Here is a 15,379-nt window from a genome sequence, read left to right on the forward strand (position 1 = left end):
CACTAAACGTCTATTTGGAGCCTGTTTTTAGTCTTTTGGACCAGCCCATAAATGCAGACGGTAGGTAACGGCTTCATCTGGAGAGCGACTGAAAAACTCGTTATCGGCTGTCGGTGACCGCAAGACATGACGGTTTTTGTTTCAGAAGTTTTTCAAAATTCTCTCAGTTTATCACAAACCAAGTCGCGTTTGAACCATGAGCTTTATTCGAAAAATAATAGAAATGTTGTGTCATGTTAGAATGTACACTTCCAGACGCTATACCAACCAAACTCACTTCAGCCTAATGCGTACCAAACCATGTTCCACCATTGAAATCGCGGCCTCTGGCAGTTCAGTGCGGTTGTAAAATGGCGACTCTCAAATGACGTCACCATGACATATCCGGCTGCAGTTTGACAGATGATCGGCAGGGCGGGCCGGCGCTCTGTGCTCTTTTGTCGCTCATTTGAAAGTCGAAACGGGTTAGGAGCGCCTGGGCACGCGCGAGTGGGCTTCAGAAAAATGATGTCAATAATATGATGGTGTCAAAATAATAAAAAACATACCCGATATTGATCTAGCGTATGTTATATAGATAACTCAAACATATGAGAAAAATGTAGCAGGTAGAAAATGTAGAACAAAATAAAATTTTAAATATCTGCTAAAAGCGTAAAATATCGATGAAAAAGTAAACCTGCACTTACTGCACTGCACCACTGCACCTCACTGCACTGTACTTCTTAATGCACTGCACTGCACTGCACTGGAAAGTACCCTGCAGGCGATAGTCCTGAGGAGGCTCATCTTTACCGCACTGTTTTGGTATATCCGGAACTTCCAAAATATTTTAATGTTTCACGGAATTCTAAGAGGACTCGCTAATAACTATGTCATACCTGATACCTGATATTTGGGATCATTGAAGGCACTAGGATTGCCCGGTGGATCCGTCGTAGAGAGCTATGTATCTTCATTCACTGACACCATAAGTCAATAAAAAAAAATCCGACGCCCGCTGACATGCTTGCTTTATTTTGAGGCTCTAAACCCGCGCCGGGCGGGGCGAATGTTTGAACATCCCCTTGTGTTTTTGGCACACGTGCTCATGCATCTTTTCCGCATATGTTTTGAAAATTTCAGACTCAGGTCTCTCAAGGTGAGGTCACCAGGTCACGCCAAGTGACCTCACCTAACAAAAAGCTAGAATCCTCGTCATAGCTTCACCGACTGAATGATCGCCTTGAAACTTTCAGCAATTGCTTAGAGTGACAATGTATACAAAATATCTATGTCGAAATTTTGATATCGGTGACTTAAGGTCAAGTCAATTTTGCGTCCTCTCCATTAGAGATGTCAATCGGATACCAACTTTTTGGTATACCGATACCAAACGGATACCAACTTGGTATTTGGTATTTCAATCGTAATGTGTTTGGTATTTTGTTGGTATCATGAACCCTCACTAATGTATAAGAGGCTAAGAAATCGGTAAAAAGTTGGTATTTCCCTCATTTTCCCAAGTTGGTTTGGTTTCGGTATTTCCCCACGGTTTTGGTTGGTATTTGGTTTGGTATCGGTATTCCAATTTTCCGTAAATTGACACCACTACTCTCCATTATAAGTCAATGGGAACAAAAATTGAGCGACGCCGTTTTTGACGAACGTCGTTCAAAACACTCTCAAACGTCGGGTTACTGGTGACCTTGACAAGCTGAATCGAAAAATGGCACCTGTCTGTGACCTCCCCTTATGTACCTGAGGCTATATCATGTCGTAAAAGGTCCCCAGCAGTTTTTTGACAATAACTTTTGATAGAGACATGCTAGATAGGGACATGGTGCCTCAGATGTGTTCGGCTGGACGATACGATCGATTGATATGATGCATGAACTTTTCCGGTCAGGTGCATGGACTTTTCCGGTCATTTTGAAACCTTGACTTGAGGTCAAATTTTCAAAATGACCTTGCAAGGTCAAATTATAGTTCATTCGACGCGTCTCGACGAGAGGAACGCGATGCTTACAAAGTTAATGTCGTCACTTCCTTGAGTCAAAAGTCATTGCATAACCTTTTCATAAAACGGCTTTTTCACTATGCATCAAAAAATGAAAAATTTTCTGTTCCTGGAAAGCGACCGAATTTTTCTTATTCATTGGTTCCTATTATAACCGAAATGGGCATTAGTTTTGATCTGAAAATGCTTTTCCGGTTTTCAGAGACGATTTTCGATTTTTGGCCCCGAAATTCGGTTTTTGGCCCACCGTGTCCGATGTAATTGAGTAATCGACTCGCGGTAACTTTCATCGCCTTTCCTATGCCACAAGCGTTCGAATGATATCTGGTTTTGCATATTTGCGTGCAAAAATAACGTCATAAATCTATGTTAAAGTAAGAAAATGTTGAAATTTTGTAAAAATTTGATATTTTTTCGATTTCATTTCAAAATAGAGGAAAAACTAAAGGCCCCATCCAAATTCTGAGCCCAGTTCCTTGAAGAGCATTCAATTTCCGTTCGGAAGGTACCTTTTTAGTGCATTTTATCGGATTCCTGTGGCGTCCAGATTGAGTTAACCTAAACACATATCCTAAGTCCTATCACATAGCATTAACCTGATAACGTATGTTAACGCCATAGGATCAACGAGGGGTCAACTGAGGTCATTTTGTTGACCCCTTGTGACCTCGGGTCACACGCAGGAACTTACTTTTGAGCAGTCCTGTCGCTCAGAATCTTGATCTGTTGGGGGCCCGTTTTTCAAGTGACTCAATCTGGACGCCACAGTAAACCGATAAAATGCACTAAAATAGTACCTTCCGAACGGAAATTGAATGCTCTTCAAGGAACTGGGCTCAGAATTTGGATAGGCCCTTTAGTTTTTTTCTCTATTTTGAAATGAAATCGAAAAAAAAGTCAAATTTTTACAAAATTTCAATATTTTCTTACTTTAACATAGATTTATGACGTTATTTTTACACGCAAATATGCAAAACCGGATATCATTCGAAAGCTTGTGGCATAGGAAGGGCGATGACAGTTACCGCGAGTCGATTACTCAATTACACCGGACACAGTGGGCCAAAAACCGAATTTCGGGGCCAAAAATCGAAAATCGTCTCTGAAAACCGGAAAAGCATTTTCAGATCAAAACAAATGCCCATTTCGGTTATAATGGGACCCAATGAGTCCAAAAAAAATCGGTCGTTACTCAGGAACAAAATGACTGTTGCATAGTGTTTTTGGAGTTTTTGCTCTCTGGAGGCTAAATCGTTGACCTGAGTTTTTCAAACTTTTCAAACTGTATCATTTGCGATCATGACTCTACAAAAAACGGCCAGAATAAAGCTGACCGGATTCAAGCGAACTCACTTAACCCGCGCCCTGCTGGGGGGGGGGGGGTGTTTGAACACCCCCCCCCCCTTGTGGTTTTTTGCGAATATCTCAAAAACGGCGGCGCGGAGCGCCGCTGTTTTTGGTATACCTTATCATACATCAATTCTACACATGTTGTGAAAATTTCAGACCAAGGTCATTCAAGGTCAGGTCACCAGGTCACTTGAAGTGACCTCACCTCATAAAAAGTTTCAATGTCTGTCATAGCTACACCGAGTGACCGATCGCTTTGAAACTTTCAGCGATTGCTAAGAGCAATAGCATGTACAAAATTTATATCTCAGAATTTTGATATCGATGACCTAAGGTCAGGTCAATTTTGCGACCTCCCCATTATAAGTCAATGGGAGAAAATTGAAATGCGCCTCTTTTGGACGAAAGACATTATAAACACTCCCAAACACCGAATTACAAGTGGTTTAGACACACAGAACATGAAAATGGTGTCCGTGACCCTTGTTTATGCCCTGAGGTCATCTTAGGTCACGAATGGTATCTAACAGTTTTTCGCAAATAACTTTTGATAGAGGCATGCTAGAGCGATGAAAACGCCTTAGATGTGTTCAGCTCGACGATACGGATCGACTGATATGCAACATGACCCTTTCCGGTCAGGTCATGACCTTGACCTGAGGTCAAATTTTCAAGTTGACCTTTCAAGGTCAAGTTATAGTTCATTCGATGCGTCTTGACGAGAGGAACACGATGCCGGTAAAAGTAAGCTCGTACAAGGCTTGGGTCAAAAGTTATTGCAGAAAAACTGTTTCCGAAAAAATCGGCTATTTTTGCAGTTTTTGCCCCCTGCAGGCAAAACCGTTGACGGTAGGTCAAATCTGAGAGAATTACTCAGAAAGGGCGTTAATAGGGCTATCGAATGCGCTTTTCTGCGGCGCTGTAGCTCTATTGGTTCCCGAGTTATGCGTTGGCTTCTTGAAAATTTTCGACATTCGACCTGGAAATCGGCGAAATTTTGCCTTCAATGACCTCTGGTGACCTGACCTTTGACCTGACCAAAAAATTGACCGAAGTGATTTCCTCATTATTTTTGACGCTCTTTCGAACGCCGCCTTCCGCGTATCGCTACGTGGCCCAGGAGCCGAGTTACAAGGGGGGGTGTTCAAACACCCCCCCCCCCCCCAGCAGGGCGTGGAAATCCAGGACCCCCAGCCGGGCGCGGGTTAAAAGAGAAATAACTAGCTGGCTTTCTGCCGACCATCACTGCACCTATATGCAGGATCCCAGTTCAGCCGAAAAATCGGCCACCGAACACGTGCATTAATTTTTCGAAATGTCATCCCAAACCGGAGCTGGCCCTCTGACCGATCGGCGGCGGTGGGCACATTGACTGCGTTCCTGTAACCCCCACCACAGGAGAGTGGGAGGAAATCTGACAGATATGTCAGACGATTTCTGACAGCACTGTGCCGCGCCTGATTGACATTTGGAGGATGGCCTGGTGCCGAATGATATAAAAACCGGCGGGTCCCAGCCAGAAGGTGTGCGGTCCCAGTTTTGGAGCCAGCCATGAAGCTCCTCTCACTTCTCGCGCTGCTTTGCGTGGCAGTCCTCTCTACGGAGGGTAAGCGGGCGGTGTTGGGCACGCCGCTGAGACAGCTCAACCGTCCGATAATTATAGATTCTACACTTTTGCTTCGTACTAACTTTTCTCGTCCTGTTTAGAATGAAAGGCAAATTAGGTAAATGCCGACAAAAAAAAACTACAAATTAGGACAATCTCGCGCTCCCCGGTGAGAAAGTTGACTTGTTCTCGTTCGCACAAAATTGCTGCATATACCTGTCATATAAATTAATAAATGATCAGAATTTATAATAGGTCTTACACGCTTTCATGTGTTTGCAGCCACCTTCAAATGCAAGAAATTTGGTGAGATTTGCTCCAAGGGCAAAAACTGTGCTCCGGGACTGGGCAAACCGGGCCTGATTTGTCAGAACAGCAAGAAGATCGGTAAGTATTAGATTCGCGACAGGATATACAATTCATATAAGTATTGGCACTCAGGACGCACCTATAGTAGATTGTGAGCTTTATTGAGAATCTGTGATTGTGCCGATGAGACAACAAGCAACGTTAGTAAGAACTGAAAATAATTAAGATGTTGTTTTCTCAGCAACTTTTTACCAAGTTTTGACAAAGTTTATGTTGATATTCTGACAATAGATATCTTATGTTAATACAACAATGAATTAAAATCAATCGATTGATCAATGAAATTGTAAGTACAGTTTTCCCATATGTTTCTTACAGTCATTGATGCACGCTCTTATCTACTAGGCGTCCTGAAATGCAATGCTAAAAAATTAATAAAAAAAACATTGATATTCTTGCCTATAGCCTATATCATACCCTACAGCATTGTTATAAGTAATACTAGCACAAACCGTTATGTTAAAGCTAATTACTCATAAAAGATAACCAATCTACCATTGCTGTAGCAGAGCTAGCCTTTTTCCTCATGAGAGTGACGATTGATCTCTATTTTTTTAGGCGGCTGTGCGGATCTGTGCCAGTTCGGTGGTAAATATTGCCCGGATGGAAAGATCTGCAAGTATTCCAAAGGCAGACGCGTTTGTGTCTTCCCCAAGAAGTACAAGGGTAAGTTGTTTAGTGCCTTTTGCTGCAGCTCGTGTATAACTAGAGCGGGGATTGCCCTGAATACGTGGGCGGAAAAAAACATTTTAGGGATTTTGTTTGTACTTAATCATTTTTTTATGATGATGTGCTATTATATTGAAGCAAAATAGACTCATTGATATATGAGCGTGAGTGGGAAAATAATTATAAATAATTCAAAAAATGTACTATTGTGTTCACATAAACTGTTGAGTGTTGATCCCATCCATTCAACTCTAGTAAATTGTAAGATGTTGAATAATCTGAGAATACTACGTCTCTAGATAAAAAATCGCATTATTTAAAAGTAAATTGACCCTTTTAAAAACTATCACGTAAACATGGCAGGATTTTCAGATATACGATGAATTTTAATTATCAAATGAGATTTTTAACTAGCACGCGCAATCTGACAGTTTTTTCTTTCTCCTTCCAGTCAAGAAGTGCACCAAGTTCGGAAAGTCTTGCGCCCCTGGTCGCAAGTGTATTCCCTGCTACCTGCGCAAAGGGCTTTGTTGTCGCCGTGCCGCACTGCTCAGTAAGTATAAAACAATGGAAGAAACCACACGTTTAGGACAGTGGAGAGAGCCACAATTTTGAGACTGTTGAAGCCGCAGGGACTGCACTACATGCGCCATCCAGTGCACAACACCGTCCTTATGAGGTTTTCGAAAAGAATTAAAAGTGTTGGTGATATTGGATGGTGCCCTCGGCGTAATAGTACTTAAAATAGTCAGCGAAAAATAATATCCGATGAACACGAAGACCTTCATGCGTCCTAGCGAACTTTTACTTTTCAAGTTAATGAATGTAGGAGAGTATTTTGCCGTACAGCTTTGCGGTGTTTATCCAAATATCTCAATTCGGTTCTTAGTATCATTTTGATCCCATGGTTCTCGTAATAACTTAGTTGCGACACTTTACAAAAAGTGAAATCACTATTGACATTTGATAATGACATGCATGTTTGCCTGTTTCAGGAAAGAACTACTGTGGATTGAAATACAAGGTCTATGGCAAGAAGTGTGGTACAAAATACTTCAAGAAGGGCTGCTACAAGGTTGGCAACTACTGTCCCGACGGCAAACAGTGCCGCAAGTACAAGAACGGCAAACTCGCTTGTGTCTTCAAAAAGAAACGTAAGCATTTTTTTTTTGTAGAAGTCATCTCACCATTGCCGAATCAATTTGAATGAAACCATGGACTGAAAACTCTAAGAAAATAGTGAAGCTCATGTCATTAACAGATTGATGTAGTGGTTTATCAGTTATGCATGATGACTCACTATGAGTGCATAGACAATAGTCATATGCAAAATAATGTGCAATGACGACTAGAAAACCAGTTTTAATGAAAATAAAACACACCATTGGTTAGTGATATTACTTATAGCTGCCGATAGCTGCGGTATACACTATAGCGAAATCTTAGGTAATTATCTTAACGCTGATTGTTTATGAGATGTTGATTAACAACAAGCACCTCATCGTTGGCTGACAACATAAGCGTCAAACATTGCTTCATTTCAGTGCCCGCCTGCAACTCCTACGGCCAGCTTTGCGGCAAGAAGAACGACAGGAACTGCCAGTACTGCTTCCTGAGGAAGGGATTGTGCTGCCGCCGCAGGAAGCTGCTCGGTATGCTGTTATTACGTTTTTTTTATGATGACATGAATGCTGAATAGTATAAGTTAAAACGACCATTCTGAAGTGTTTACAAATTTTGGTACCATATAGTGCTTTCGAGCTTCTATTTTTCTTTTGTAATCATGGAGAAGGTTTCAGCCTTCACAGCAAATCTTCATTGCATGCTTTCGTTGGAGATATATTTCGGAAAGTCAAATCAATCACAGAAACTAAATTTCAAAGCTCCTATTTTTCAGCAGCATAGTGCCATACTTTGTGTAGGTTCACACCTAATTTCTCACCACTGTGTAATATGTATCGACACCGGGTCAACTGAACTGGCCCGCCTTCTGTCTCAGGACCGGCTGCCAAGCACTGCCGCTACGGTGGCAAATGGTGCCCGAAGGGCTTGACCTGCAGACAGAGCACCAAGAAAGGTGTCGTGATCCGTCGCTGTGTCTGTAAGTCGCGCTCAGATGGATTTGCTGTATGTTGCGTATCTAGAGAAAACGCATAAAGTTCCGTATACCAGACTGCCAGCATAGCGTCATAAACAGTGAAGCTTGAAAAACACGCATGACATGAATATAACAATACAGAGCATGATTGTAGCAAGTAATCCCATCTGTTCGTCTTGTTCTAGTCTAATTGCGTTTTGAGTGGGCTTTTTTAAATGGATTCGTCCAGCTCCACTTCTTCTGAGCCATGCAATTTTTCACGTCCAATCACGTCACGTCACGTCCATGTTATTCTTTTGCAGACATTCCGAAATGCAAACGCGCCGGCCAATCGTGCGGTATTTTCAAGAGGAAGGTCTGCGTGAAATGCGGCAAGAAGCTGTGCTGTCGTAGAGGAGTCACCAAACGTAAGTCTTCTGAACAACATTAGTTTGTGTAGCGTAGAAAAAGACACATAAACGCAGCACGTGCACATTGAGCGAATTATAAATCGACCGCGGGCCCCCATGTTGCATACTGTGATTGTTGAACCTAGTATCACATCAACTCGTTCTCGTCTCCTAGGAAAGATAAGTTATTTAGTTTTACTATCTAAACTAGTTATGGAATAAGTGTCTATACTTCAGCAACCATTAATTTTTCTCTATTGCTCGCTGTTCATTTTTAAAGCAATAACAAATAAATTACTCTTGTTGCAGCGCAATGCAAGAAGCGTTGCAACGTGTGGTGGAAACAGTGCTCACTGAAGTGTCGCAAGGGCTTCATCGGCTGGTGCTGCAAGCCCAGGAAAATCACCAAACGTGAGTATTTGATTGCGCGCTGGCTTTCTATCGCTGCCACTGTTTTCCTTTGAAAATAAAAGAAATTCACTAGCCTTTTCATGCTTCGATTCAAGGTACATCACCATTGCACTGCTTGCAATTAGGTGTATCACTCCAAAAGAAATGACTTTGCTGCATTTTTATATTGCGATGATATACGCTGGACAACTTTGTTTAGCCATAATCGATCATTTCAACCCCCTATAAATAATGGATCGTCTCACTGAACCCAATTTTCGATTGCAGCCCAGTGTCTGAAGAGATGCAAGGGCAAGTACAAGTACTGCTCAAAGAAGGGTTGCGCTAAGGGCTTCCTCGGATACTGCTGCAAGACTCGCCCCTACATCAGCCTCAGTAAGACGCTTTGTGAAAACTAAAAAGTCACTTAATCGAGCGCTTTCTTTGTAAATATTTTGAATCTCAACTATGCCACAACAAAAACGTTACTCCGATGGGCAATGGGTATGACTGCAAAATAAGAAACGGAAAGCACAATGTTAGGACTCAAGGCCGTTATGACCGGGCAGCTCTGAACTCGTTTAGCTTATTAGGTTATGCATCCTTCTGAAGGAGCTGCCGAAGCTGATAGATGGTGGTTTGAAAAAATATTCCAGTTTTATTGAATGATTTCCAGAGCATTGACAAACGGTTCTTCTATCATCACTTACAGAAAAATGCCTTCACACGTGCAAGGGCAAGTACAGGTACTGCTCCAAGAACAAATGTTCCAAGAACATCCGCGGATACTGCTGCAAGAAACGTCCAGTCATCACCAAGAGTAAGTTTGGATATTGGTACTTGTTGTTAAGTTGATTAATATAATGCAGTAATTTGTGTTCAAAAATCATATGTCACGTTTCACGTTTCATTTCAATTCACTTGCCAACTAAAATACAATCACTTCACGTTTGCATGTGGTGTTATGGAAAACATTGGCTTTTTCAGAGCAATGCCTGAAGACCTGCAAGGGCAAGTACAAGTACTGCTCAAAGAAGGGTTGCGCTAAGGGCTTCCTCGGATACTGCTGCAAGACCCGGCCCTACATCAGCCTCAGTAAGACGCTTTGTGAAAACTAAAAAAGTCACTTAATCGAGCGCTTTCTTTGTAAATATTTTGAATCTCAACGATGCCACAACAAAAACGTTATTCCGATGGGCAATGGGTATGACTGTAAAATAAGAAACGGAAAGCACAATGTTAGGACTCAAGGCCGTTATGACCGGGCAGCTCTGAACTCGTTTAGCTTATTAGGTTATGCATCCTTCTGAAGGAGCTGCCGAAGTTGATAGATGGTGGTTTGAAAAAAAATATTCCAGTTTTATTGAATGATTTCCAGAGCATTGACAAACGGTTCTTCTATCATCACTTACAGAAAAATGCCTTCACACGTGCAAGGGCAAGTACAGGTACTGCTCCAAGAACAAATGTTCCAAGAACATCCGCGGATACTGCTGCAAGAAACGTCCAGTCATCACCAAGAGTAAGTTTGGATATTGGTACTTGTTGTTAAGTTGATTAATATAATGCAGTAATTTGGGTTCAAAAATCATATGTCACGTTTCACGTTTCATTTCAATTCACTTGCCAACTAAAATACAATCACTTCACGTTTGCATGTGGTGTTATGGAAAACATTGGCTTTTTCAGAGCAATGCCTGAAGACCTGCAAGGGCAAGTACAAGTACTGCTCAAAGAAGGGTTGCGCTAAGGGCTTCCTCGGATACTGCTGCAAGACCCGGCCCTACGTCTCTCGCGGTGCGTGCAGTATACACAATACTTCTGTATATACAATACAATATACAATACGATACTGCAATACAATACAATACAATATATTCTGAGGCAGCGTTAATCGCTCAATCATGAACGAATTCGCCTAACGCAAACAATAGGCATCATTGTCAATTTCAAACTAATTTCTAAAATACTCGCATAAATTGTAAGTGATCACAAAGGCGAAAGTGCAAAAGGAAAGCCGAAACACAAGAGGGACGAATTTATGCGTAGAAACTAGAAATAGAGGGTCTAGGCCGTTACACCATATCCTCAAACATCAATACACTAGATCATGTAAATAGATTCGTTGAGTTCTTAATAAGTGTCTTCTTCATTTTCCAGAGAAATGCAAGGCCTCCTGCAAGTCCACCGGCATGTACTGCGTGAAGAAGGGCTGCCCCAAGCACTACCGCGGCTGGTGCTGTCTCAAAATGAGCTGCAAGGGCAAGAAGAAGTGCTAGACCCATACCCTGCTAGACCCCATACGACGATCAACCAGTGATCTAAAATCACTAAGATGACCTGGCTCCGAAAATAAACGTGAAACCCGTGCTGAACTTACCCGAGCACCCGGGATGTATGGTTACACTGCATGTTTTGGAATCGGAATAAATGATTGATGCATTTATGCTGCTCGGTTTTGAAATGCGAGGACATGTCTTTTCTGCAACGGCTTGCCGAATGGGTGGGAGGGGGAGAAGAGGACGAACAACGTTTGAACTCTGATCACAAAACGCCCTTGGACGTAAGTTCTAAAATGAAAACTACCCAAAGACCGTGTTCCCTGCGAGGAACTCGATAGCATTATGCGTATGAATGAAGAATCATTGAGCTTACGCAACACAACTACACAAATGCAAATAATCATCATCGTGTTCGCCTATCCAAAGTGACCAAAGTTTAGCTTAAGAGTCATTAGAGAATGAAGATATGCATGCTTTTCAATAAATCTTGAATTATTTAGCCGTCCACATACCATAGAAATTCAGAGAGACAACGAAAAAGTAATTATTAAGACACAAGCCGAATAGATGCTCAAAATACGGATGATGTTTTGACTATGAGGAAAATTTCATGGGTGGAGCTTTTCCGGGGAAGTTGGTGGGGCAAAAAGCCGTCAAACCTACAATGACCGATTGTCAAGTCAAATAAAATTAATGCTGAATCAATTTCAATCATTACAGATACAAGATTTTGAATTACACAGACGTTACAAAGTTTCTCAATGCGAAAAAGATTGCATTGCAAAGCAACAAAGTTCTAGAAATCAGTTAGGACCGTAAGTATGAGCGGCCTCAGCGGCAGACATAAACAGTTATTCGAGCTCCCATTCTGGGATCGATCAACTCTAGATCGTGAGGTAAACAGTAAACATACCGACTGAAATTCTGAATTGGCCTGATGACCATGTTTATTTAAGATTGAACTGCTGTCCTTGCGCACAAAGTTTACACGACCCTGGCCAGTGAAAAGTCACAGTGGTTTTGAAATGCATGTGTTTGTATCTCGAAGCCAAACATAAGTCGGGTGCCAGACGAACCGACCTGCAGTTCTTCAAGGGCCGCTGAACGAGGCCTGTCTCTGGTCGACTGTTGTGCCGCCATCCGGAGTCGGGGCTGACGGAGGCCTGGAGGAGGACCACCGAGCAGCATTTGGGAGGACTGACGGAATCCACAGAGGTCTGACGTGGCGATCTGGGCAAACATGTCTCGTGTGACCATCTCCCTACTTCTGGTGGCGGTGGCCGGCTTGGCCAGCAGCGATACTGAGGTAAATGAAGAGCTCGCCATCCCGTCTCTGTTCAGCCCCACGCGGTATCTCATGGTGAGACCGGTGTCCAACCCCTCTGAGAAGATCCGCGTCAACACCGGCGTTTCTCTGGTTGACGTGGACTTCCAGGAGTCTGCCAACACGGCCACGCTGGGTGGCTGGCTGCAGCTGGAGTGGCTCGATCACCGGGTGAGCTGGAGCGGCGGCAATGTGACAAATACGCGCGTCAATCCGGGCAACATCTGGAGTCCGGACCTGGCCGTCTACGATCGGCTGCCCGTGACGGCCAACTGGGTGTTGCCGATGCCGGCCGTCGTCTACCGCAACGGCAAGGTGTTGTACGTGCCGCCGGTGAGCTTCACAGTGCGCTGTCAGCGCCGAAAGACCGCCACACAGGACCGCGTCACCTGTCCCTTCAAACTGGGCTCCTGGACGCACAACGTCGAGGAGATGGAGCTGGTGCTGAACAACAATACCATCAGCACCGACGAGATGGTCGACAACGGACGCTGGACGGTCGAGTCGACATCGCTGGCCTACAAAGAACGGCACTACGATTGCTGCGAGGAGATGTACGGTCACATCCAGGGCGAGATCGTTCTGAAGCCTCAGCTCTCTTAGGCCCGTTGTACCAACATGTAGAAAGGTGATGGCGCCAGCCGTCTCTGTGTAATTTCTTCAGACAGTCCAGCGCAGGATGACTACATCGGCGGTTTTGTTACGGTTTAAGTAACTCAGTATATGCACCTTTGAGTGTCGATGCATTCACTGTAATAATACATTTATAGCGGCTGCCGAACGAAGTGTTGATGTTCCAAGCAAAAATAGGTATGTAATATGTTGGTATACGTTTAGTGCCACTTTCCACAAATAAGCTTTTGCTACAGCTTAACGATTTTTAATCATTAATATGATCGGAAAAGAAAATGATTACTACATTTACAAGATAATTTTTTACTTTTCGCTGTTCGCATAGGAAGAACTATATTTCATCTATTGTAGAGGCTAAATAGTGGTGTGGCGGAAGCTTATTAATAATATTAGTTAACCAATAATACTGCCTTATTAGAAAACAACTGCACGCAGATTGGCTGAGCTTAGCCTCTGCAACAGGTGGCTGCTTTCTCGGCATTATTCTACAAGGCAGGACATTCCTCCACAAGGCACTTTTTCGGGACGAGAAATAGAATATCTTTGCCTTATGGGTGATCGTTGGGGCGTAAAAGATCCTGATTCGTGCTAGTCTCTGTTTATGCTACAAAACTGCTATTCCAGTTCAAAACTTCATGTTTAAAGTGATATATTTCCTTTATTAAACCGCGACCCGTTGGGGGAGGGGGGGGGGCAAAGGGCCCTTCCTGTGGTTTTTCGCAGATAACTCAGGAACGGCTGCGAATTTCGACTTGAAACTGTCAGTACCTCTCCGGACATCAGTTTTACAAAACTTCTGAAAAAAAGGTCCCAGGTCATCTCAGGTCACGAGCTATTGAGGTCAAACTGAGGTCATGTTCGGCGATTTGTCGTCGAAAAAGTTGTTCACGGAGAAAAATCGCAGAAAATCAGGGATGTAACTTAGCGACTCAAAAATTGGATCGTAGGTATAAAAAGTATGGCAAACAAAATGGCTATCTCAAAATTTCCAAAATATAGAAATTCTTAGCTCTAGGGATATTCTAACTCATAGACTTCTCGAGATATTTTTGAAATTTGGGGAAACTTTCGAAAAACCGGGATATGTCAGAAAACCCCTTATGGGCGTTACCCTTGCCAAAAGTTCACAAAATATCTCTAAAACTGCCAGAGATATAGATGGCCATTTGAATGACTGAAAAAGTAGCGACCGTTTTTATGACGTCACAATATTTTCGGTATTTGTGCTTGGAATCAGTCAGGAGTAATATTTATAATACTTATCAACCTCTTCTTGACTTAATATGCTCCTTTACGTGAGAAAAGTCACTTTTACGTAAAAAAATGTTTTTCGTTGTAAACCGGTACGATTTCACCTTGTTTGACCTTCCTGTGACGTCATAGGTCGAAGAAAAATGGTCCAAGAGGTTTCTGTGGTTGCATATATAGGACATGTTTTCATAAAGACTCGAATATTCACAATTTAATATGCCTTTCCCTACGACTCATGAAAGTGTTTTCTGATTGGTCGAGGCTGACCTCAATGTGACGTCACAGGTCATCATCCACTCAGGTGACTATCCACGTGCCAGATCTATCATATACATCATGTCCAGACTCATTATGGAAACTTGAATTTCATTTTTATGACCGACTTCTCGTCATTGTATATTGGCCTGATTTGACATTGTATGACCTCCCTGTGACGTCACAGGTCAAATATCAAGGTCATCGATAGCCTATCTTATGCATCCCGATGAGCTCTTTCGAATGCTGTTTGAATTTTTCCGATCCGGCTTTTGGTTCCGGAGATACGAAGGGGGCCCCTTTGCCCCCCCCCCCCAGCAGGAGGTGGAACCTGCCAGACCTCAATGGGGCGCGGGTTGATAAAGAAGTATCCACCGAACTCTTTCAATCACAGGCTCCATTGTTGATTTGTGTAATATGCATGCCCGTGATCACTATTGTACGTGCCTTATCATAACACATTTGCTTCAGCCAAACAACACATCAAATTACCGCACAGCTTCAAACCAAATTGAATTTGAGCTGTTAAGTGAACACAATAACCATCGCTTGAAATTTTAGAGCCTCTGCGCCTGATTTCATCCATACTTACACCTGACAAGTGTCCTACACGTCCGCTCAGTACTGTCAACCAATCTGACAGCAAAGACTGACGTCGGTCACACTGACATTGATGGAGACGCGTGACCGTGTGGCGTGTGGCGCGCAGGATCCGAGTCGCGGCCGTGACATTTGACCCCGCGGGGCCCCCAGGGGTCGTCTGA

At 43.0% G+C, this 15,379-nt stretch overlaps 2 protein-coding genes across 2 annotated transcripts; both read left to right on the forward strand.

The window, feature by feature from the left end:
• Positions 1-4,727: 4,727 nt before the first annotated feature.
• Positions 4,728-11,316, forward strand: LOC122367811 (spore coat protein SP87-like). Its single transcript, XM_043341232.1, has 15 exons — positions 4,728-4,955; positions 5,238-5,342; positions 5,883-5,990; positions 6,445-6,546; positions 6,989-7,147; positions 7,538-7,645; positions 7,993-8,094; positions 8,394-8,498; positions 8,790-8,891; positions 9,159-9,266; positions 9,583-9,690; positions 9,858-9,965; positions 10,285-10,392; positions 10,560-10,667; positions 11,031-11,316. The coding sequence occupies exons 1-15, from the start codon at positions 4,901-4,903 to the stop codon at positions 11,147-11,149; spliced, it is 1,605 nt and encodes a 534-aa protein (XP_043197167.1). The 5' UTR covers positions 4,728-4,900; the 3' UTR covers positions 11,150-11,316.
• Positions 11,317-12,176: 860 nt separating this feature from the next.
• Positions 12,177-13,254, forward strand: LOC122367812 (acetylcholine receptor subunit alpha-type acr-16-like). The gene has a single exon (XM_043341233.1). The coding sequence runs from the start codon at positions 12,393-12,395 to the stop codon at positions 13,077-13,079; it is 687 nt and encodes a 228-aa protein (XP_043197168.1). The 5' UTR covers positions 12,177-12,392; the 3' UTR covers positions 13,080-13,254.
• Positions 13,255-15,379: the final 2,125 nt, after the last annotated feature.

The sequence above is a fragment of the Amphibalanus amphitrite genome, unplaced genomic scaffold (genome assembly GCF_019059575.1).
Source record: "Amphibalanus amphitrite isolate SeventyFive unplaced genomic scaffold, NRLGWU_Aamphi_draft 000898F_arrow, whole genome shotgun sequence".
Taxonomy (NCBI): Eukaryota; Metazoa; Arthropoda; class Thecostraca; order Balanomorpha; family Balanidae; genus Amphibalanus; species Amphibalanus amphitrite.

What these genes read in the sequence shown, in the direction of transcription:
- LOC122367811 (XM_043341232.1), top strand. Translation starts at nt 4,901, where the DNA reads ATGAAGCTCCTCTCACTTCTCGCGCTGCTTTGCGTGGCAGTCCTCTCT. An exon ending in GGCAGTCCTCTCTACGGAGG is followed by an intron (nt 4,956 to 5,237) that starts GTAAGCGGGCGG and finishes ATGTGTTTGCAG; the next exon opens with CCACCTTCAAATGCAAGAAA. An exon ending in ACGTCCAGTCATCACCAAGA is followed by an intron (nt 9,691 to 9,857) that starts GTAAGTTTGGAT and finishes TGGCTTTTTCAG; the next exon opens with AGCAATGCCTGAAGACCTGC.
- LOC122367812 (XM_043341233.1), top strand. Translation starts at nt 12,393, where the DNA reads ATGTCTCGTGTGACCATCTCCCTACTTCTGGTGGCGGTGGCCGGCTTG.